Source organism: Python bivittatus, unplaced genomic scaffold (assembly GCF_059951505.1).
Source record: "Python bivittatus isolate LINGU-HERP-01145 unplaced genomic scaffold, Pbiv_v1 ctg000700_np1212, whole genome shotgun sequence".
Classification (NCBI taxonomy): Eukaryota; Metazoa; Chordata; class Lepidosauria; order Squamata; family Pythonidae; genus Python; species Python bivittatus.
This window is the reverse complement of record NW_028277098.1, coordinates 47,143,384-47,167,180: the sequence shown is the minus strand read 5'-3', so window position 1 is coordinate 47,167,180 and position 23,797 is coordinate 47,143,384. Positions and strand designations below refer to the sequence as shown.

At 39.4% G+C, this 23,797-nt stretch overlaps 1 protein-coding gene across 1 annotated transcript in view; it reads right to left on the bottom strand.

Annotated features, from left to right (window-relative positions):
* TRABD2B (TraB domain containing 2B) overlaps positions 1–15,683 on the bottom strand; it is a 245,864-nt gene extending 230,181 nt beyond the window's left edge. Inside the window, exons 1-2 of the mRNA XM_088153306.1 lie at positions 15,146–15,683; positions 12,524–13,084 (exon numbers count right to left, since the gene is read on the bottom strand). Of these exons, the coding sequence (XP_088009432.1) occupies positions 12,524–13,084; positions 15,146–15,268 (684 nt within the window). The 5' untranslated portion in view covers positions 15,269–15,683. The remainder of the gene's footprint in view (positions 1–12,523; positions 13,085–15,145) is intronic.
* Positions 15,684–23,797: the final 8,114 nt, after the last annotated feature.

Sequence of the window (23,797 nt, the reverse complement as noted above, 5' to 3'; positions counted from 1 at the left end):
AGATGAAACACTGAGAAGCATTATAGCCAAATGTCTCAGCAGGAAATATACAGCCAAGAGAGCTGATGACAATAGTTAAGCTTTTCAAGATGAATCATTCCAATCTTTGGAAATGTGGGGAAAAACAGATTTTCTAAAGAATTCTCCAAAAAATCCAGACTGTTAAAAAATCAAGAGAGACAAATTTCACCCATCCCTATGAAGACTGAGACCGGACATCCAGAATTCTCTCTGAATAAGGAGGGAAAGCTAGAGAGAAAACATAAAATGAGGCAGGCAGGAAGACATGCAAAAAGCAGCAATAAGTAAGGAAGAATTAGGAAGCTGTTGCCTTGATAAAGACCCAGATGCAATTTATCTTCACTAAGATCTAAGCCAGATTCGGAAGAATGAAAGAGATGCCAGAAAGGGAGACAAAACGTGGAGCCATACTGCCACCTGAAACAACACTATTGCTCTTTCTTCTTCCAGTTAACAATCTCAAGGGGCAATCATGTAGAGACTAAATTTCCAAATGGAATCCTGGCTGATTTTTGACAAACGGGTACACACAATTATTCCTACTTATCATGAAGCCTGGAGGGGCCAGAGAAGAATATGGAATCACACTAGGACAGTGTTTCTCCACCTTGGCCACTTGAAGATGTGTGGACTTCAACTCCCAGAATTCCCCAGGCAGCCAAGTGGCCAAGGTAGAGAAACGTATTCTGTATCAGCTATTACGGTTGTCTGTCTTGAACTCTGCATTTTCTCCAGCCTTCCCCAACCAGGTTCCTTCTAAATATAGTACAAGGTATGGCTCCTTCCTTGGAAATAAATTAAACTAAGCAGAAACAACTTTATCAAAGTCCCAGAGAATTCAATCTGATATTCTTTCATCAAAGCCACTCTATTATCAATACTACACATTTTAAAAATAAGATAAAGCATAGTAAATCTTAGGATTAGCATGAGTGAATGGTCTCAGCCATATCAATAAGCAGTTCTATAATTTGCCTTTGGTGTCTCTAATTTTTATTCCATTTAAAACACTATATTCAATGAATAAATAACTTTGGTTTCTGTAAACTAATCTAGATATATTTAAAGCAAATTCTTTCATCTGAACTGTCCTGCTGACCTGCCCTACAGATGCGTACTTGGTGGAATATAATTTGCTTTTTGCTTCATCTTTTTAAAGTTACAGATCAGCTGCAGAACAGACCTACAAAGGTTTCTAGTAACTGCAAATTTGCAGTTTCTCCATTCATTCTCACTTTCCTCATTCCCTTTGCTGACTTTGCATCCTCTGCATAGTGAAACCATTATATGTGCCTAATGTAAAATAAATATTCCTTCTCTATTCTCATGTTTCCACCTATAAAGGCCAATGTCTGTGAAAAACATCAAAGGCAAATAAAATGTGCTTCGTTGTAGAAAACAAACCAAGGACTATCAGTGTCCTTTGAGGTTGCTCAAGCAACAGTGTGCATAATACTAAGGTTTCTCAAAAAATAATCTCCCCTTTCTTTTCCTCCCCCCTCTTCTATCTTAGCCTCCTAGCCCTTGCTATGTTTAAAGCTGACTGAATGTTGCATTTTATGAAGACTGTATCATCCTATGGATTGGCATATTCCATCTTGAACCAAGGGCTAGCACTCCAACTGGTTGTGCCTTACAAAAATAACAAAAATGCCATCTGCTCCAAGTGTTCAAAATGAATGTTGGAGACAAATGCAGTGCAAAAAAATAAATATAAGCAACCATGCTTTTAGTGTGTACCACTATAATCACCCAGCAATGAAGTGCAAGTTTTCCAAACAATGTTTAGACTTTAGAGCTGTAAAAAGGATCGGATTGGTTGGCTTCAGGAACTAAATAACTGAATGTGCCTCTCCAGAACTCTGGCAATAGAACCAAGATATATTTTTTCCACAAGTGATGATATGCACGATCAGAATTGCATGAAACAGTGCTAAATGAATGCTATTTGCATTTTTCTTTTGCAAATCATTCATTTGAATATGTTAATTAATTAAATATTCTCATCAGCCCCAGTTACCATTTCCTATTCAATCCAGGTGCGAACTTATTTGACACAGAAAGTTACTACTGTTGTTCACAGGTGACAAATGCTTTTGATACCATAATTAATAGATTTTTAGATTTTTATCCCACCTTCATATACATATAGTTAACTCAAAGTAGCAAACATATCTAATACTCCTGCCTCCTCCTATTTTCCCCACAACAACTCTTGTGAGGTGAGATGGGCTGAGAGAGAGTGACTGGCCCAAGGTCACCTAGCTGGCTTTTCAACTCACCTCACAAGGTTGTTATTGTGGAGAAAATAGGAGGAGGAAGGATATTGAGTTATAAATAAAATAAAATAAAATAAAATAAATAAAGGCAAGATAAAAAAAAATCTAAAAAAAAACCCTATAAGATGTAGCATATGCAAATAATAACTGTACACAAGTTTTTTAAAAAACTTGCATTTCTTACTAGTCTACTTTTGAGTAGTAGTCAAAAGTAGTCATGGGAAAATGAATTATATATGTTGTACTTATCTGTGCACATACAAATGATATTGTTCCTGTAGAGTTAAAGGCATTGGGCCATTTCTATTATCCCAGTAATCACTAATCTGTATACCAGCTTCGAAATCACCAAAGCAGAGAAACCACTGCCCAGATTTAAATTACATATAGCCCAAGAGTGGTTTCTTTTTAGGAAAAGAGAAAAGGTACAAATGTTTTTACACTAACCTTTATCAGTTGTAGGGAACTTCTGCCAAATTTCATAATATCAGTTGGGTTTCAGGATGAAATTTGTAATTCACACTCAGAGACACAAGGATATGAAGAGATAAATAAGATAAATACATCACATCTTGTATATGTAACATGCACTATATTTGTTTAGTATTTAAGCAATTTCTTAAACTATTTCCCACATTTGGTGGGCAAAAATGTTCATTAGGGTTCTACTCCCTTTCTTCCCATTGCACCCTATCAGAGTTTTTCTTTCTCTCTTTTTGTCCATTGAAATAAAAGGCCCAGCAAACTGGAGTATGTGGAAAAGTATGGATGTATACTTTTAAACGAAAGTATACAGCTGAGATCATGCCATTTTTTCATATAGGAATGGGAGTTAAAAGCAGCTGATACAATAAATATACTATAATAATTTCAGATTATTTTGTGCTGGGGGTAATGATACCTTACCAATCACAAGAGAGACAATCATTTTTCTACACTACATTTTATAAAGATTGAAAGCTGCCCAGAGTCTTCTGGGCAGCCATAATAAATTTAATAAAATAAAATAAACAAATGCACACAGAGAAGATTTGATTCACCGCTAGAAATCCTTCTGTTCCTAACCATCAGCTCTGCTCAGCTTTCAGTCAAGTCCATTATGCATGATAGGAAGAGTAAGGCACAAAATGCTATCTCTTGATATGTCTGCACAAGAATTTGGTTTGGGGTCTTTCCAAACATGGGGATGTGACTGATTAGTTTAAAAGATCTGATGTGTTGAGAGATCTCTCCTTCTGGCAAATGTATTCCCAGCTCTCCAGACTGGTCTTACCACTAGGCAGACTGAGGCTATAGCTTCAGATGAGAAATACTAGAGTGAATCATAGAAAGTGGCAGAAAGGAATTATATGAACTACGAGATTTGCCCTTTGCTCCTTTCCTGCCCTCCTCAATTGCAACAGAAGACGCTTTCTTGTAATTACTACTGAAATAAGATTCAGTTATTTAAGATTGATTAAGATGTTTCATTCAAAGGCAAAGGACAAGATGGTGTTTTTCATCCATTCCCCATATAAAATCCATGGGGTCCAGCAGATGAATTTTACTCCAAAAGTGCTAAAGAGATACTACCATGTTCTCACATCTGCTGTCTCAGGAGGTTGCCTCACCATGCCCAATAAGAGGGCCGGCCATGCAACTATCACTTCAGTAGACTTTATAAGTAGAAAAGGAAGGAAGGTGTTTTTCTCTCCCACGTCTGATGTGGCAAAAATATCTTGGGCTAGCTCTGCACGTTCTTTACATATGCATGCGATTTTCCTGTACACAGGAATTCAATTCATCTTTTGCATGACATGCGAAACACTACAATGAGCACATCTAATTGCATGTAGGCTGATTTGCAGCGACGCTACTGTTTCCTAGCCTTCGTTAGGCACACTTGGAAATAAGTTCCATGAAATCAGTGGTCTTCCTTCCCAGTCTTAGCCCCGCTCAATAGATACCTTTCGCTGGGTAAGGAACAAGCCATCTTTTGTTAAACATTTTTGAAAGGGATAAGGAAAGGGAAAGAAAAGAAAGGAAGCCAAAGGGCAGATCAAAATATGGTCCTGTGTGTATATGAATGTTTCCTGCTGCTCAGAGACCCAGCACAATGGGCCACCCATCAGCCTTTCATTAAATAGCATTTGCAACCTCTGAAATTCTATCAATAGAGTAATCAGAGCTGGATCCGAGAGAACAGCAGGAGCTGAGCAATGAAGACTGACACAGTTAACAAAGTCACTCTTGCCACTTAATGCCAGGGAAAGAAGCAGAAAAGCAAGGCAACAGTGTTTATTTGTCTATCCAAGAGTTAAGAAAGAAGGAAGGAGACAGAGTTTAAGTGTGAATTCTGGCATGGCCTAGACGGGATACTTCTCTTACCTCTGGGTTTGATCTAATCAACTGCACTTTGCTGCGGGCAGCATAATACAATCTAGATAATCAAATTCATGACTTAAACATAATAATAAAAAAGACTAGGTAGGGTCCTTTGTTTTGCCTCATTCAGTCCATCAGGGTTCTTTCTCAGTGAAGGGGAAAGAAATGTATTCCCTATGGAGAGAGATTCAATGGGCAGATTTAAAAATCAAGATGCTAATGTCAAACCCTCCGCAAGGCAACTGTTCATTTTGAAAAATGCAGCAACAGGCTAAAAGGCTTAGACTCCAATTGCAAGAGGATTAAGGATGCCTACAAAGAGCCAGTGATAGGAGATGAAAGGAAGAGGCAAAACGAAAATCAGAGTGGAATAAAATAAGCTAAAGGCAAAGAACAGAATGCATATTTTAGAGGTTAAACAAAGCTCCTGAGTTCTATGAGCCATAGATTAGCCTGACATATTGAAGTTAAGGCTATCGTATATAATGAAGCAAGAGAAAGACAGAAGTTGTGAGTGATCAAGAAATATTGTGGCATCCCAGCTAAAACAGATGATGTAAAACATCAAGCCAGAAATATGTTGCAGCTGGAGCAGAAAATTATGGACACAGTGATAAGTGACTAGTAGAATGGATCGCACTTGTGAGATGGGTGACTATACAAATGGGATAAATAAAATCCACTGAGACTCTTGCCACACAATATCCTTTCTTCCTACTATTTTTTTAAAGAACATTTTACAGAAAGAGGCAACTGGACATGGGACATATATGCACATAATTAGAGGCTGATGGCACTTCTGAGGTTATTATTTTTACCTGTTTATGTTCCCAGATTGATGAACTTAGCATCCTATAGTCCTGTCAAGGCTACGGTTTTCCCAATTATAAGGCTGAGAAAGCTGGACCATCAGAATGACTGAAGAAAAAATTAATGCTTTGAATTATGATGTTGGAGAAAATGGTTGAGAATGCCCCAAGAAGAACACACCAGTCAAGTAGTAAAGCCACCCCACTCACAGGAAGCACTAATAACGAAGCTAAAGCTTAGATATTTTGGATGCAAAATGCAAAAGTGAGAATAAGTAGGGCAGTTCCTGATCTTTGGAAAAACTCAGGGCAATTGAAAGAGGGTTACAGTAAAGAAATTGGCTAAATACTATCTTTGACGATCCAAGCTAGAGCTTACAAGAACTCAGAGAAGCAGTGATTGACAGACAATCCTGGTGAAATAATGTCCCACGGGTCACAAATACTGTAGTCAGAAGTGACTGAACGACTGAACAAGAACAAAGTGTAAAACTGGGCATGCTTAGAATGTGTAATTTTAGACATACATACTAAGTTTGAAATAGGTGCCCCCCTACCTTCCACACATTTAACAAATTGGGAAACAGTTGCAAATTATGAAAAGGGAGTCAAAGATAAATACTAACTGGGCTGCAACTGAAGTTCGCACAAGGATGCCCACAGGAGACAATTAAGTCCTGCATGGAAAAGGACCTATTTACCCTCCCTTATTAGGTTATATTAACTGGGCCAGATCTTTTTGCTTTCCTACTTGAAAATATAGCACTGATTTCAGAAGTGTTGGGGAGGGAAATATTAATTATTTATTTCAGTACTCTTTTCCTATTCTTTGCCTCTTTCTTCCCCTCAACCCCTCCTAACAAAAGCTACCGGTAGATCCCTATCAGGACAAACAGCAGCTTTAGAGTGAGCCCTGCCCTTCCAGCATCAATAAAGATGTATTCAGAGCTGCTTAGTAATAGGGAAAATAATAATAGGGGGGAAACAACTCATACAATAATGCATTGTACCTGCAGGTCACTTGTATCATGTCTGTTTGGACCTTTTGTGATCACTCTGAAAATGGACTTTTTATTAAAGCCTGACTTGAAACCAAATAGGCTGATCACAGAGCCTGTCTTACAGAGGCTAGTCCTCTATTTGAAAAGCTGAACAGTCAAGTCCAGTTTAAAGGAAAAGAGCCATTGAAAGCTTTCACATCAACAATGCAAACACAGATACTGTAGTTATTGAGCATGTACATAGAATGCCTAGTCACACTCTCATACTAATGGAAGGCAGATTTCATTTTTATTCACATAATCACCATATATTTTAAATTAGTATCCATGTATTTACATTTGTTTTTGCAAATTTTATAGACATCTTTGTCCATCCCTGCCAATCCCTGAGCTGTGTAAATGTCTGTCCTAAAATTAAATCAACCCACTAAATTGACATTCACTCATATTGGCTGTTATTTGATGTTAAATGAAAAGCTATCTATGCAAGTGTGTTTATTTTATTATTCTTTATTTAAATTTATTTTAACTCCAATGGACTCCAATGTTCCATGTTCCAAAGCAAAACCCATACATTCAAGATTATTTGGAAACCACAAAAACCTAAATTGAAATTTCCCCCAACCATAGTCATCTGTGATGGAATGGAATTATGAAGGCCAGGCTCAGGGAGATAAACATTTTCTTAGCTCCCCAGAAGAGCGTGGGAGGAACAAGAGGATGAGACTGGCACCTCCCTGAGGAATTCACACTGTTGTGGCTGGCTGACTTTGGGAGCTGGGGTTTCAGTCTGGGAAGATTCTTGCTAGAGGTTGTAGCTAATAAACATAGCTGGACTGAATTTGCATTGTCTCTTGGAGTTCCTTGAGCTAGGCCTGACATCATCTTACAATTGGACTACTGCAACATGTTCTAATAGGGCTGCCCCTGAAGACCATCCAGAAGCTTCAGTTGGTCCAGAAGTAGTGGGGCAAGTAGTTATGGGTGCCATCTTGTTTTCCCATGTAACACCACTACTGTGGGAGCTGCACTGAATTCGAATAGGCTTCTGGGCACAGTTCAAGATGCTGGTTGGTTTGAGCTGTTTTGTTCCTCCACAATAATAAAAATAAAATATCCTCAGATCGTACTTGACTCCTGATGAGTATATGAACAGTTTTCTTAGCATCAGTATGGAAGTGTTTTTTTCACCACCATTTTCTGGATTGTTTGCTTGTTAGCTTCTAAACAGATAAAAATCCTCTATATCACCCAGCTTCTCTACATTCTCAGCTATGGTTCCCAACTCCCACTGAAAGCAATCCTGGGGATTATTTTCTCCCAGCAAATATGTGCATGTGATATATATTTGTCTACATATATGAAATATCCAACAAAGTCCACACTCTAAAAAGAAGGCAAGGTCAGACCAAAAAAATAAATAAATGTATATGAATTGCTAATACAACAAAGCAATTTAATTGCAAAGTAAAATTGATGCCCATATGCATATTAATGTACAAACCATTCTGCCACACATAAATTACTCTCTCTTGCATACACGCACACACTCACGCACACCTAAAAACTGCTGAAATCTGGGCCCAGTCAGGAAGCATAAACCAATGCATGCTTATTCTGTAATAAATCCCCTTAATTCCAATGGGACTTTAATTGGATCCTGTTAAAATTCTCCCTTGAGCTGAGTTGACTATGTCCATATTATATTCTTGGCAGCAGCACTGAGTGGTTTTGCTGCTGAAATAGTGGAGTGTTTTTAGCTGGGGAAGGATTTTCCTCCATATAAACTGAAGTGAAAACTAGGGAAGAGAACCTTGGGATACCAAGGTGTTTTTTTTCCTTCTGTTTGCTGCACAAAGGAAACAGTTCAATTGGGTCTTTTATGCAAGCAAACCGATGAAGGTTTACAACAAAGCCCCTCTGAGTTCAGATCAGTATACTAAGACATCAGGTTAGGGAAGAATTAAATGATGCAAAGGAATTTACCTTGAAAATGCAATTTTCCATTCAGAATATGTCATGTTAAACTGGTGCGTCGTATATTTGGTTTTGGCTTAACATGGGAACTCAACCATTATGATTGTAAATCATGGTTTATGTCTTAACATAAGTGAATTAGGCCACTATGGCTTGTTAAAATTTTACCATAATCTCTGAATCAAAATTTTACATACACCTTCAAGTACTGGTGAAGGTTCTAAAAAATTGAGTTTTCTTCCTTTGAAGCTAGAAGGTATGTTCCAGAAGCCATAAGAAACCAGTATTGGATAAATGGATACTTTGTGGTATCCCATTTAGATTTTCAGTAACATAAGGATGGGAAAGGAGTAAAAAAGGTAAGCAGTTTTAGGAGGAAGAGCAAACCGCTTGTTTCTCCCTTAGAAATTTTTGAAAGCAAATGCTTAAGAACATTTCACTACAGCATGCCTTCTGGGACCTTGTTTCCAAATTTTGTAAGTTACACGTATTGCAATTAAAGCAATGCTGAAAGCAGGTTAAAAAGAGCCCTATTGATGCTCAAACAGATTCAGGGCTATAAATGATCACAGATGTTGTACCCATCAGCCTAGACATACCACTGGAAAACAAATTCTGGTCAATTTCTAATTTCCACCATTAATACCACTAATTATATGTTTCTTAGAAGAAGGCCCAAGATTCAGAATTTAGAGAGGAAATCTACTTCATCATAATCCACTCCTTTCAATTAAGGCCATAACAGTAAAACCAACAGCAGAATTGCTAGACCAAATGATAACATTACAAATTGCTCCATTTGAACAATTTGCCAGGTGTGAAGGCCAGCCAGTTCTTAGAACACATTACAAAAAAGACAGAAGAGACCTAGCTTTTCATCTACCTTTTATTTTCTCTTCTTTTGCCTTCAGCAAGACTATCTTTGGTTTTTTAATGTATCTTTCAGACAGCTGTCTCCACAATAATTCTGCTACCACCTCAATTTATTCTATAAAGGACATGCACAGAAATGAAAGCATAGCAGCCACCTTGGGATCAACTGGTTCCCCAGCCAGAATAAAAACTTCCAAAAAATATTTAAAATCAGAGAGACAACTGTTTCTGAATGGCAATGATCATTTAACTATCCCAAATCAATGAGTCTGGGATTAATGGCTTTATAAAACCAAAGCCCTGTTTGAGTATTTAATCTTTTCTCCCTTTATTATGCAGGAAAATCTGCTAAGAAAAGTAAAGGAATAATGATGGGCAGAGTTAAAATCAGAATTTCAGGGAGGAAAAAAAACTAAACCAGCATTAGTTCCCATCTCGAGAGATTACAAAGAGAGATTTCTTGCTTACATCCACAAAAATGTGTAATATAGTTCAGATCTGAAAAGCTTCCCACTGCACATTTTTATGAAGGGCTTTTAAAAGTTTTAAGTACTATTTGACCTGATAGAGACTCAGTGTCATAAGAGGCATAGTGTGTCTCTGGCTAATTATTTTGAACTTCGTTTCAAGCACTGTGGTCTGCATTTAATATAGGAAACTGAAAGTTAACCCCTCAATGAAACTGTCACAAATATTTTGTTCACTTTTCAATAAGTAGGCTGAAGAATATTGATTCATTTGTTGCTACTGATTTGTTGGATTCCTTCTAGTCATTTTTAAAAGCTATTTTAAAAATGGAACTAATGCTTCATCATAGACACTCACTGCATACGCATGATTAAATTGAAGAACACAGATTTGAAATTCCATTAACACTCTTCAAATCCTGAAAATATTTATACTACAATGCCAATATTAATAAAATATCATGAAACTGTTATTGAAATAGTAAAGCCTATTTTAAACCTTTGCACAGCCCCATTTTCTTATAACTCTAGAACAGAAAAAAACATGGATTTGAATTCAAGAACTAAAAATGCATTTACTTAGAGAAGGATCTTTGGGATTAGATGACAAAAATACATCATTAGTGTGCAGCCCAACAAACAATTCATAAGTGGGAACACAAAATCTATCAATAATCTATCAGTACACTGTTATAAGCTATTTATGGAAAAGTTGTATCTGGAGTGAAATTCCTCACTTGGAAGGGGGATTCCTAGAGAATCCCTTAATCCAAGGCTGAGAAATCTGTGGTGCTTTAAGGGGAGAAATTCAGCTTCCATCCACATCAACAGCATGGTCAATGAAGAAGGGAAAATGGGAATCAAACAAGTTCCATCATCCTTGTTATCAATGTACTGTAGATAATCCACTCTAGTCAAGCAACATCTGAAGGTCACAGGTTCCCTACCTCTCCTTTAATGGATGTTAGGTGATTACTTTCTAAGTAAAGATCTGATTCTGTTCGGTCACAGGATGTGTACTTTTCCTGTGACTATATCAAAACTGAAATTATTTGGACAAACAACTATAAACCACAAAATGAGTCCGTTAGCATGTTTTTCCCATTTTGTTTCAATCCAGCCATCTAATTTTTGGCAGGATGATCAACTAATTACATATTTTCACAGGTGATATTTGGAAGAGGGTTAATGAAAAACAGTGCTCCTTCCAAAATCGCACAGGCAATTTATTCTTCAGAGAAGCATATGAAGCCCATTACCTAAATCAAGAGATAGACCTGGATTGTGAACACAATGGGTGTCTAATGCTGATGGTATTGTTGTAAACAAAGAACAGCTGTAATTTTACAATCCATATTTTAATGCCATTAACACACATACATACAACACAAAAATCAGTTAACACCACGTCATTTACTCTAAACAATTTTACAACACGCAATAAATGAATATAGATTAGGTATGAGTGAACACAACCCTTGTGAATGCCCTAAATGATGTATCTCTTTTGACTGATATAGACTGTACTACTATAAAGATAACATCTACATTCAGAAATAGAAAACAAGCCTGTATCAGAATTCTCCAGAAGAGGATTTAAAGAGGCATAAACGCCTGTCCAAATATAATTAGAAGCTGCGTTCTTTCATGAGTGCTACAGCATTTTATATAACTATAAAACAGTAAACATGCTGTCTTTAAGATGCATTCCTGTCCGTATGTTCTTGGAACGAAGCCCTCCTGAATTCAACAGAGCTTACTGCTTAATAGACACATATAGGATTGCACTGTATTACATATGCCCTTTTTTCATCCCTTTAAAACAGACATTCGGGTCATCGGGAGACAGTGTGTGTCCAGCAGCAACCAGAGAAAGGCTGGGATGCTTCACATGCAACAGAGTGGGAAGCAATCCACTTCCAGATCCGAATGAGTCGGGCAAAATGGAAAAGAGAGAGCAACTGTCTTTCCACAGAATCCATGGCACTGATCTCAGCACTGAGCAGATCCTGGCCAAATGGCTGTATTTTCTGTCCTCAGACCACTCCCCTGCATGCCATTAACATGTACAAGGACATCATTTCACATAATTTTCTGTGGCTGTGACACAATAATCCTGATCTCTGAGATACCAGCATCAATGTTTGCTGAAATAGAAAGCGCTAAGTGCCTATCTACTTTCTTTATGTGCGTGTATGTCACATATTACTTGTCTGATCGTCTTTTCAGTGTATTGTATAAGGAGACCAAAACCAAGGCGTCACTGCAGCACTGATCTTTTTCTACCACACCCAACTTGCAGATGCGCCTTGAGATTACCTTCAAGGTAACCGAGTTTTCATATTTACCCATACCCACGAATTATGGAAGAAATAACAGTGTAGTTCTACCTTGACACACACGTGTCATTCTTGTTTAGGAAAGACATGTGTGCCAAGGAGGCTTTAAATGTGATTCCTGCATTGCACAGGTATTCAGGGCTCTAACCGCCTGTTCTGACTCCATGTTGTAATGGAGGATAATCACACTATCCAAAGAGAAAAACCAACTATCTGTACTGCCATAAACCTAGATTTCCTAGACGAATTTGTTCATAGAAGAAAATAAACCTAAGATGCACTAGCCTCTGGGCTTAATTCATTCTGCAGTTTCTGCCTGGCCCCAAACTACTGCCAGCCCTTCTTAAAGGAAAGCCATTCTTTGGAAAGCTTAAAAGCTCTAGACTGCCTTACCTGGGAGAAGTTCAGCCCATTCAGAGGGTGGCATTGCTCTTCCACTCTCTCCACAGCTCCTGTGCTTTTCTTCATCCTTTCAGCCTCCTGAGCCAGGTAGAGGTCCAACACCGGCACTCCCCGTGAACGGATGTCCGTCTCGGTCAAGGAGTTGACCATCAGCATCACCCAGACAGGTCTTTTGCGTTCCCAGTTTCCAGCAATAGCATTGAAAAGGTAATCTGCGTAAAGGCCTTTGCCCCTTTGGTCTGGAGTCATCCAGTGAGGCAGCATCAACCTGACATACTCAAGATGGCGTTTGAGGCGGTGGTAAAGATCTTGGGGAAGCACATCCTGTAAATTCTCCCCATGAGGAAGCAACTGACAGCTGGCCAGGCCTGAGATGGTGGAAGGATTCGTGAGATCCAGTTCAAAGTACACACTGGAACTGGCTTGAAAAGCAGCTTTGGAGTTCTCAGGAACAAAGTCCCACACCCGTGTGTAAGGCACATGGATGGTGCCAAACAAGTAGGCAGGAGGGTCTCTCCGGATTGTCCAGAGAAAAGAGTTCAGGTCTCTTTGCTATGCAAAAGAAATCAAGAAAGGAAACTAGTCAGCCTCAGGGACAGTGCTGGGACAAAGATATTCAAGGCCAGCTAATATGAAAAAGTTAGTAAATGCTGCAGAAAGGAAATCCAGGTGCAACCTGTGGTTGCCACCTACTCTGGAATAAGTTTACAAAACTGTTTGAAGGCTATTGTTTCACACAATAACCTCCCTGATACTAACCCGAGAGGAACTGAAGCTATATCTATTGAAGTGCATATACACATGCCAAAACTATTCTACTGAATTCAGTACACTTGATTCTAACAACTTGAAAACTTTACTACAGAGAAAGATAGAGTCAGGCCACTTAACTGGTACATTGTGACTTAACATCTGTGTGATTGTCCTTTGAGGTAAAGAGAGATATAACAACAGAATAGGCTAGTGTTCTTTAAACAACCTTCTTTTATGGGACCACAGAAATACATTAATACAAGCAAGAGTTTGTTCATTGTCATATATGTACATTTTAGAATGTAACATACACATTAGACACATATACAAAACTGCACTCTGTAGAATAAGTCTATCTTCTTCCTTTTTAAAATTTCTAGGCAGATATTATTCCTGAGGTCAGCTACCTGGGTCATTTATTCTTGTATTTGATCAGCCCAGAAATATATACTTAAGAGATATAATGTAATAATGATTTTATCCAACCTGCATGGGCTCACTATGCAAAGAACTCCTGTAAATCCTTAACTGATTGTCCTAGTGAGCCATAATTTGTCAGTAATACATACTAATTTTAGGCCACCTGTATTCCTGTCAGAAGCAAGTCTTTTGATCCTAAATTGGAAGCAAGTGGTGGTTCCACTCACTTTAATATAACCTTAGGCAGCAGATGATGCAGGCAATAAACACAGTGCTTCTAAAGGTCAAGACAAGTTTCAAGACAATTCATTAACATGATTTTTTTGCACTGAGTTGCCCCCTTTCCTCTAGGACAGTGTGTCTCAACCCTGGCAACTTTAAGATACGTGGACTTCAACTCCCAGAATTCCCCAGCCAGCCATGCTGGCTGGGGAACTCTGGGAGTTGAAGTCCACGTATCTTAAAGTTGCCAAGGTTGAGACACACTGCTTCAGAATCTCAAAACACCATACATGGTTGTCTACTTCTCTAGCCTAGCCTAACAATAACTCTGAGGTAGGTTAGGCTGGGAGATTACAGTACAGGTGGCCCAAAGCTTCCACTGAAGGACATAGCTGAGTGAGGTCTGAGACAGGTCCTGGCTTGGCACAATCACTTATCTCAAGCTTTAGACCAGTGAATAGGTGGCATGATGCTGTAAATTAGGCCATATTTGTTTTACTTTAAACTGTACATCACCCTGTGAAAACCCTGTTTAAATGAAAAGAAATTACCAGCATGGAAAGTTGACCCACATAACCCTAAGAGTTATTAGGCCCGCTTTTGCTGAGGAAGAGGAGCGGCCTGTGTAGGTATCGCCTACCCTATTAACTACAATACTAAACTTTTTAAAAACTTTTCGCTTTTCGTTTTCAAAACGGGCTCCAAAGTTGGGCACGCAGAGCTAGTTAGCCCATCTGGTCGTAAAAGACCGCGATTTGACTACAGGATCGCTACCGTTTACCGGTCAATCAGCCCAGGGTGCTTGTTGCTGTCCAGGAGCAATGTCCGTCTTCCTAGCCAGTTGGCGACCTACGATTACCCTTTCCAGCCTGCTTGTCTGGCCAACGGACAGCGCTCCCCAGACAGCCCAGCCCCTGGTCCACCTGAGACGGGATGCCGGAGACGCCAGCGCGGCCAGGACCGCCACCCAGACCTTAAGGGCCCAACCGCAAGCCCAGGTTTTCAGGGTCCGGGGAAACTCGGGGAAGGAAGCGTCTGGGCTGTCGAGGGGCTCGGCGGCAGACCGTTCTCCTTGGGGATCACCCCAGGAGATTTCCCCGCCAGCATTCCGCACGTGGCGCTGCCCAGGCTCTTTTTACTTGGAATCGCCGCCACCCGCACCTCCTCCACCGCGTGCGCCTCTCCTCTCTCCTCTCCCCCCTCCCTCGCCCAGCTCACCGATCGGGGCAGCTCACATCGCCTTGGGTCCATTTGCTGCCGCCTCCTGGGCTCGGGTCGAGCCGACGCCGGCAGAGCTCCCCCGAGCACAACCACGCACATCAGCGCCAGGTGGGGCTGCATCCTCTTCCTCCCGGGGGACCCGCCTGCCGGCTGCCTTAAGAGGAACTCTCCGCCGATCGGATTGCCTCGGGTGTCTCGATCCCAGCCGGCCAAAGTCCCGTCCGCATCTGACAAGTGCAAAAAGCGAGAGTTCGCAGCCGCTGCCCTGGCTGGCGGGGCGGGGAGGGGGGACAGTGTTAAATGGCCCCGGAAGGATGGCTCACGGACCCTCGGCGGCACTGATCCCAAGCCTCCGCCATGCTCGGGGGCGAATGCGACTCTTCAGAGGAGAAGCGTTTTATGCTAGCCGAGTTACTTGGGTTTGCCCCGTCTTCTATTTTTCCCTTGGCGTTTAGAAGGAAAGAGGTGGGAAAATAAAGTGATTTCTCTCTCTCCCTCTTTCCCTGAGAGGGGGGGCGGCGGAGGTGGTGTGGATCCTGGTTTTTCGATGGCGATAGATTTAGGGAATGCTATTTGAACAGGCACGGGAAGGCGGGCACTACTGTGGATGTCATCATGTCGGTTTCACACACGCACGCACGCTCACACAGCTAGGAAAAGCCAGTCGGGCGGGGGGGGGGGGGAACCACCACATTCTCACCACTTTACCGCGACTTCCAAAACTTTCCCAAACTTTTTCTTTCCCATCCCGCGCGTGAAAGGCAAGCAAGAAACAGCTGCTGCCGCAAGAGGGCGCCTGGCTCACAAACAAAGCTCGGCGGGCTCCCAAGGAAAAAAAATTCTTCCCCGCTCCTCCCTCCCCCCCCAAAAAAAAAGAGGAAGGAAGGAAGGAAGAGAGGGAAGGGGACAACATTCGAGGGACAAACGATCAAAGGAATAATTCAAGCATTTACCTGTGTCGAATGCACCTTCTCTTTTCTGAAAAACTATTGTATTGGCAGCAATGCCTTCTCTTTTTTTTATACTGTCCCGAAGAGGAGCTCTTGTGTTTTTCCTGACAGAATTCCAACCCTGGGAAACGGAGGCCAGAAGAACTTCCAAGCCTTAGGCGCGATCCCTGATGCGCCAGCCTTCACAACATTTGCCCAGATGCCTTGGGCTTCATCTCCCATAATCCCTAACCATCGTTCTCTGGGATGGGGAGGGGCTGTGGAGCTGAACTCAAACACATCTGCAGGACATCATATTGGCATTTGCTAGAAAGGGGGGGGGGGACTTTCTTCCAAACTTGGAAATTCAGTCAAAGCATTCTGAGTCAGCCATGTTTCAGTAGAACGTGCCAGTTGTTCCAGGTTTGGGATGAAACAAATCCAGATGGGGCGAGTGGGGGCAAGGCTGATGTGCAGCATCTCTAATCATCTCCTCTCCTCCCTTCCATATCTCCCAGCACGGCACACCTCACTAGCCCAGGTGCCCCATCTTCCAAGCATCTTCTTTTCCTTGCCTCTCCTGGCCTTGGGTTCTTCTCCCCTTTCCTCCCTCATGGACCACTTCTGCTTGAAACTGTGTCCCAGGATGTACATGGGCCAAAATATGTGTTTTGTTTTGGGCACAAGATCATGCAAAACTAATTCCATACCCAGTTTGTGCAGGAAATGTTTTGCTCATTCCTAGGGTAAGCTGTATTTTGTAGAAAAAATGCATTCCACGAGCAAGACTACCAGTCAGTCGAATGCCAAGGCTACTCCAGGATCCTAAAGAGAGCAAATAGGATCTTTCCAGTTCTGTGTCACTTCAGAATGCAGACAAATGGGTCCCTCCTGCAGGTGGAGATCTAACATGTCAAGGATAAGTCTAGTCTGGAGCCTTTCATTTTGTTGCAATTACAGTGTTGATATCTGTGAATATATAGACTGGATTAATAAAGGCTTGACATTCCAAAAACAAATCCAGATTATTTTCCTTGGATCCCTTTTTTACTTTCCAGACAAGAAAACAATATCAGGGGGTACTATATAAAGAAAAATTAAACTCAAAGATTCAAAGACTTATCAAACACGTTCCATAGACCAGAGGTGTAAAAAGACATTGTCACAAATTCTACAATTGTTTCTCTAATCATTACTGTCTAGAAAAACAATTGTAGAATGTGTGACCATGCTATTTAATCATTAATATCAGTGTGTTTTTAAACTGTTAAATAATGATAGATATCCTTGCAAATTTAGCTCATCTGTTATTGGATGTTATCCCATTAATTATTCTGAAATTTGCCTTGTTCTGTTTGGTTCCCTCTTCATCTCTTGGACATTGTCTCCCTTTAATCTGTAATGGATTTACTAACTAGGAATTATGAGAATTTACTTCCACATGTCTGGAGTGCACTGATTTGTGAAAAGCCATGCTAAACAGGTTTGTTAACATACTTTCAGTGTGATTGTTGTTTATTTTCATTTGTATCTCTGTGTCATCTTAATTAAGACACTTACCTGGAATTCTCCTACTGAAGTGCATTTTTTTCCAAACCAGAACAATATTATTAACAAGATGTGTAATATACATGTGTGTGTGTGTATTTACTCTGTGTGTGTGTGTGTGTGTCTCCCTTTCAAATGCCTGTACACAGTTCAAAGCATTTTACAAATCTAGCTGCAATATATTACTGATATTGAGGGAAATACAGCCACACAGACAGAGGCAATGTTAAGGATTAGATGATTCACAGCTCTCTTTTGCAGTCCCAGTATCCACCCTCAAATTCTTCTTCAGGCAGAAGATCTGTAGGAACGGTCTTTAGGAAGAGGTCAGTGATCAGCCTTCAGAACTGACAGCTGCTTGTCACCTAGAAACACAGACATGGAGAAATTCCAAACAGGCTTCTTTATAGATCAGGACTCATAATTACAATCTGTAGCCGGAGGCATCTGTAGAGGTGTCAAAAAATTCAAGATGGTGACCACAACTGTGTAGTCAAAGGCCTGACCCTTTTTACATGCACATGAAACAGACTTAAAAAGGGGCAGGGGTTCAATTGTACAGTCAATTTCTATTTTCAATTAGCTGCAAGTTGCATTAAAAGATACAAACTAGATTAAAGTTTAGTTGATTCATAAGAAATAAACCAGATGGGCTATTAGCACATTTAAGATTTCAAATACAGTAAATGGGTGTGTGTGGTATTACCCGTAGATGAATATTCATTTTATAGAATTTGCTCTCCCTTGTCTAGAAACAGTGTTATACATGTCCTAGTTTTCAAAACAAAAATGGGCTAAAGTTTAGGCAACATGCTTCTCGTCCTTGCTGTGAAGTGCTGCATGACAAATGGTAACTCATACGTATACTAGAAGAGAAGTTAACATTTTTTAAGCAATTAAAGGTAAAAGTCAGCCATTTCTATAACTTTTTAAGCTGCTTAATTAATTAATACCCAGGATTGGCACTTGTAGATGTGAAACTTAAATTGCATTTAGTACCCATAAACCATTTGCAAAATGCAGATGATTGAAAAGCAGTAATACAGCTCAGATATGAGTGGAGGGTAGGGAGATTTTACAGAGAGAGAGAGAGAATATGCCTTGTTATTTAGAGATTCCTTTGAGCTTCTTAAAATACACTTTTCCCCATCATTTTCACCCTTTCATTCATGATCCAAGTATTATACTTTTCTGGAGGAAAAAACTTTGAACTTTGTGCGGCCGGATGACTGGCTGTTGCCCTGTATGGAGTTTACCACACTACAATAAAGGAGGCACCAACAGTCTCTACTGCCATGGCCGTATTCATGACTTTTGCATTTATTGCTTACTGTAACAGGAGATAATTATTTTAATGCATTTTTCTTAGAAAAAGAAAAGAAAAGCTGTGATTTTGTGAGTAGGTGGCATATTAATATCTAATATTTCAACCTCATTTTATTTACGGTTTTTTACTATTTTAGTGGCAAAGAAAGATATACAGTTCAACTGATAGATTAAGCCAACAGTTAAAGCAACCGTTAGGTGACAAAAACTAAATAACTGAAGGTCAAAGTCCCAGGAGAATAGACATGGCTTTGCTTGGCAACAAAAAAACGTGATATAATTGGTTCTAGGAATATCTTGCTGAGGATGGTGATCTAGAGCTGGAAAAGGACACTTTTGAGAAAGATGCTCCCTTGTCTATCTTCTATATAGCTGTTGTATAGAAGAAGACCTTCTACACAATGGATGTGTCTAGGTATGGGAGACCAGAAAAAGTGACCATTGCAGTATCATTACATGATAGTATTGTTACACTCAAAGAAATAATTGCAGATACAAATCACTGAACAATCTTCCTTTAGTGTCCTTCTACTCAGTCTCCTTGTGTTAACTGAGTTGTTCTCTGATGAGTTATTTATTCTTAGAAGGTCAGCCCAGTCCTTTTATGTGTGGCTTTTCCCTTAGAGTGCCTTTAAACAAATGCTCAACCTATAAATGATTGAGTCTATTGAGCATGACTTAAGACATCAGTTCAATACCATCTAATCACTTAATTTATCAATTCTTACTTCCTAATTCCAAGTAAGCTTATTAGGCTTGCCATTTACTGTATACTATCTGTATTAAAACCATGTAAGTGGACTTTCGGTAATAGGACGAAAATCTCGGGGCCCTGAAACAAATGGCTTGGCTGCCAGTTGCAAATCTGAACATTGTCTGATACCACCTAAAGCCCCTGTTTTGCAGACATTCATTAAAAGCTTTGTCTCTACCTTCAGATGATAAAAAGCCTGCCAAAGTTAACAAGCACTCCAGAAAAAAAAGTATGTTGGGGGAAAAGAGGAATGAAAAGGAAGGTTATCACTGACGATTGTGAAGTGTCAAATATTTGAACAATTTACAAAACAAATAGTTGCTACTCAACTGGGCTTTAGGAATAACAATGAAAAAAAATGTGAAGAATTTATCTGGGCTAACAAATCCAGTCATTCGTGATTTTTTTTCCGAAAGGATTTCAAGTGCTAAGGAACTAGTTGAAATATATTTGGTTGGTGCTTCACACATCTATCATCTTTTAAGAGGAATCTTAAGACTTATGCTTTCTTTGGGAGTCCTGCTTTGAAAATTCAATGTTTGAGAGGATGCTGATTATTTGGTAATATGAGACACTGTTGTTTAAATACATTTAGCTGAGCTGGGGCATTAGAAGTAAGCTCCAGGCTGGAACAGCTTTCATAATGCCCTTTCATAGCTCAGTTTTACACTATACTGCCTAGTTTCGTTCATATTCTGCATGCTTTGTTATTAGCTTTAACATTCCCATAGGCCTGCACAGGAAAGTTTAAGCTGGAAAGAGAACCACACAAATCTAGCAACCCACCTAACCATAGATTTGAATTTTGCTAATCCTGTCTTCATTCTAAAATTGATAGAACAATGACGTTTTAAGCCACAGGATTTTGCATTCTCAAAAAAAATGAAGCTATGTTTGCCTTTTCTTGAGAGGACCATAGCTGTGCAAACAACGCTGGCTGCTTTTTCAGGCAACATAAAAGGAGGAGAAACATGAATCAGATGGTGCAACAGCTGTATAATTCTCCTGTTTCAATGGAATGGCAGGTTTTCATGGGCTTGTGGAAATTTCAAGTCAGTTCTAAATCATGGAAATTGGAGACCACAATTTGTCTGCCACCTATAATGACATCTCACCTAGGACAGAAACCCTCCTTTCAGATAGATGACTTTTACAAAGACCTGCCTTCTGTAACAGCAAGGAAATTAATTATTTTGCTGTTTTCTTTTTCTGTGTCCATCTTTGCAGATCAGTTCCATATGTAAGTGCACTTCATACAACACTTCCAAACAAGCCTTGGTGATGTTATAATCAGCTTCTAATGTCAATATTTATTTTGGGGGCGGGGGGAAGCCCAACCTTTAACTATGTTGCCCTGGTGTTTGGAAATGTGTAACCATCTATCTGCTACTGCAGAGCCGTAACTAAGAATGATTTGCAGCCTTTAGTAAAGAATACCAATTCCTCCAATAACATAAACTGGCAGGGTTAGTAATAAACAGAATAGAGACGAAACAATGAAAATTTAACAATATTGTACAATCCATAAGATATCACACAGCAAGGACTGCATGGCATTTAGGCTTATTGGTTCTATGATTTCATTTATTAAATTTAAACTCTGGGTCTCTAAACATTTTGCTCATTAAAAGACCCTGAGACTTTAAAAAAAAATAGCATGCAAGAAAGTCTGTTTGGTAAATCAGAGGCATTGATATAATGACAATTAGCTTTTCCCATCCTTGTGTCCTCAAAGTGTGCTAATATAAAGTGCTATAATTCTCTGAGGCATGACCATAATAAAATTAAAGTTGAATGCATTTTAAAGGACACCAGGATGAGACTGGCTCAAGTCAATTTTATAGGAGACTGCATATACATAATCATAATTATACCTTATGGAGCCAACTGATACAGTAATACAGTACAGTGACAACCTGATTGTTATACAACAATATTATTCAACCTCTTCATAAAAAAATACTGTTCTCTACACCACTTTTTCCACTGGAGTGTTTTTGTTGACACATTTGCTGAACTGTTTTGTTAGTCATGTCAATGATCAAAAAGCCCCACCACCATTCCTCCATCATGGAATGATCATGAACAGTGGGAAGCATCAGCAATAATATAAAACCCAAGTGAAAATTAAGTACAACTCAATATTAGGAAAAAAAACGCATTAGTAAAGTTCAGGTGGAAACCTTGGATGTATCTGGCTTAATAATTACAGATATGGAGGCTTGTGAAAACAAGTAGTAGTGTGTAAGGGGTGTGACTATGATAGCTTTTGATTTGTGTTAGCAGGCAAATAGCACCAGATTATCTCCCCCAAAGAACCTAGGGCAGTTTTGTGCATGCATTTACTACATCAGAAGCTGACTATTTTTTGCATGTCAGTAGTATTTTGGCACCATGCATGCAAATTTACATTTTTGGAAAACAATCTTAAACTTATTACACCTTTGAGAAGAAGTATCTTTGCAATGACTTGTTAAGTATGAGTTTGTAGAGAGCTGAAAAGTTTTATTGCAGAGCCCCACTATATGTATACAATGACTGTGAACTGAAGTCCAATGCTAACTAAATGGCCCAAGAATAATCTTTGGGAAAGCATTAACTCTGTTATGCAAATTATGTTTGTGTAAGAGAATCTGGGCTAGTGGGGAATGATTATACAAAATGTACTTTCAGCAAGGTTTAGACTTTGGATGGATTTGTCACTTGTCTTAAAAGGCTGGTTGGAAATAAATAATAGCAAATAAAACTCTACATGCACACTGAAATGCTTATTGCAATCAGTATAGGGTTTTATTTCTTCATTTATTTGATTTCTAACCACCTTTTGGGATATATTCCCAGAAGATAGTTTATAATAAAAATGTTAAAAACAAAAGAACAGTGGAACAAACAACAGCTTACTGCATTCATTAAAGAATATGTTTCTATGATCAGGATTTTCCTATTTTCACACAGCAATCAAGCAGTCACTTTCCAACTTTCTTTGCTTTTTACAACGGAAGTAACTGTGCTAACCACAGAGATTGAACATATGAACAATCTGGGCACCTCAAAGGACAAAGGCACTATGCAAGTACACAAGAATTACAATAACAAAATTAAACTGTAGTTTATTTTCCCCAGCAGAAACTGTTCCGCCAAATTCCTGAGCTGTTTGGGTGAACAAATCTGTTGGTGTTTAACTCTTAACTCACTGTGTCAACAGTGTGCTTTGATAAATTGATGTAAGCATGCACTTATGTACAGTGGATTATTTCCGATGGTGTCATTCTGCGAGTGCAAAGCTCCTGCCATTTGCAGAAACCACATCTCCACCCTTGCTGAAAAAGTGTCAAATACAATGCTTTGATTTCCTTCTGAAAGGCATCATTCAAGCTATGTCCCAATACATAGTAAGCCATTGTCACACAAACAATTGCCCAAGTATTAGTGGACTAATACTAACTGCTCTATTTATTTCTAGCCTAATAGCAGCAGATACAACCCAATAAAGATAGAATAGGAATCTCCTTTGAACATTTGTCTTTACTAGGACTCCTGTCCTTCTCAGAACCCTTTTGCATAGCTTTAATACATTTTCATCCTCTAGTGAGAGAATCAAAAAATAAAATATTTTTCCTTTGCAGGGCAAGCATTGAATCCATAGGGAACAATAACAGACCTTTGAGAATGCAGAAGGGGCATTCGGCCAATACAAATCAAGAAACTGAATCTTTATGTTTTCCTCTCCCTCTCTTTCTTTTCCAACATAAATAAGGTTTGGAATTTAATTTTCTTTCCAATTAAAAGGAAGAGTCCCATATATTACTACTTTGCCAGTTAGAAACCATGGTCCAGTTCCTTCAATTTCATAAATGCCTTGCTAGTTTATTATCGAAGCTTCCATTTTCATCAGCAAAGCTTGTTATGAATGGTACATAGCTAATGGGCAGGTGTTTAGTAGTTCCCCTAAAAATAACTTTATATAGCCTGGTACCGTCCAGATATGTTGGGACTATAGTTCCCAGAATCCTGAAGCCAGAAAGTGATTATGAAATAGAGTAGTTGTTTTTCCTAAATTGATCCTTGCACTGAAGGAGATTTATGGGGATC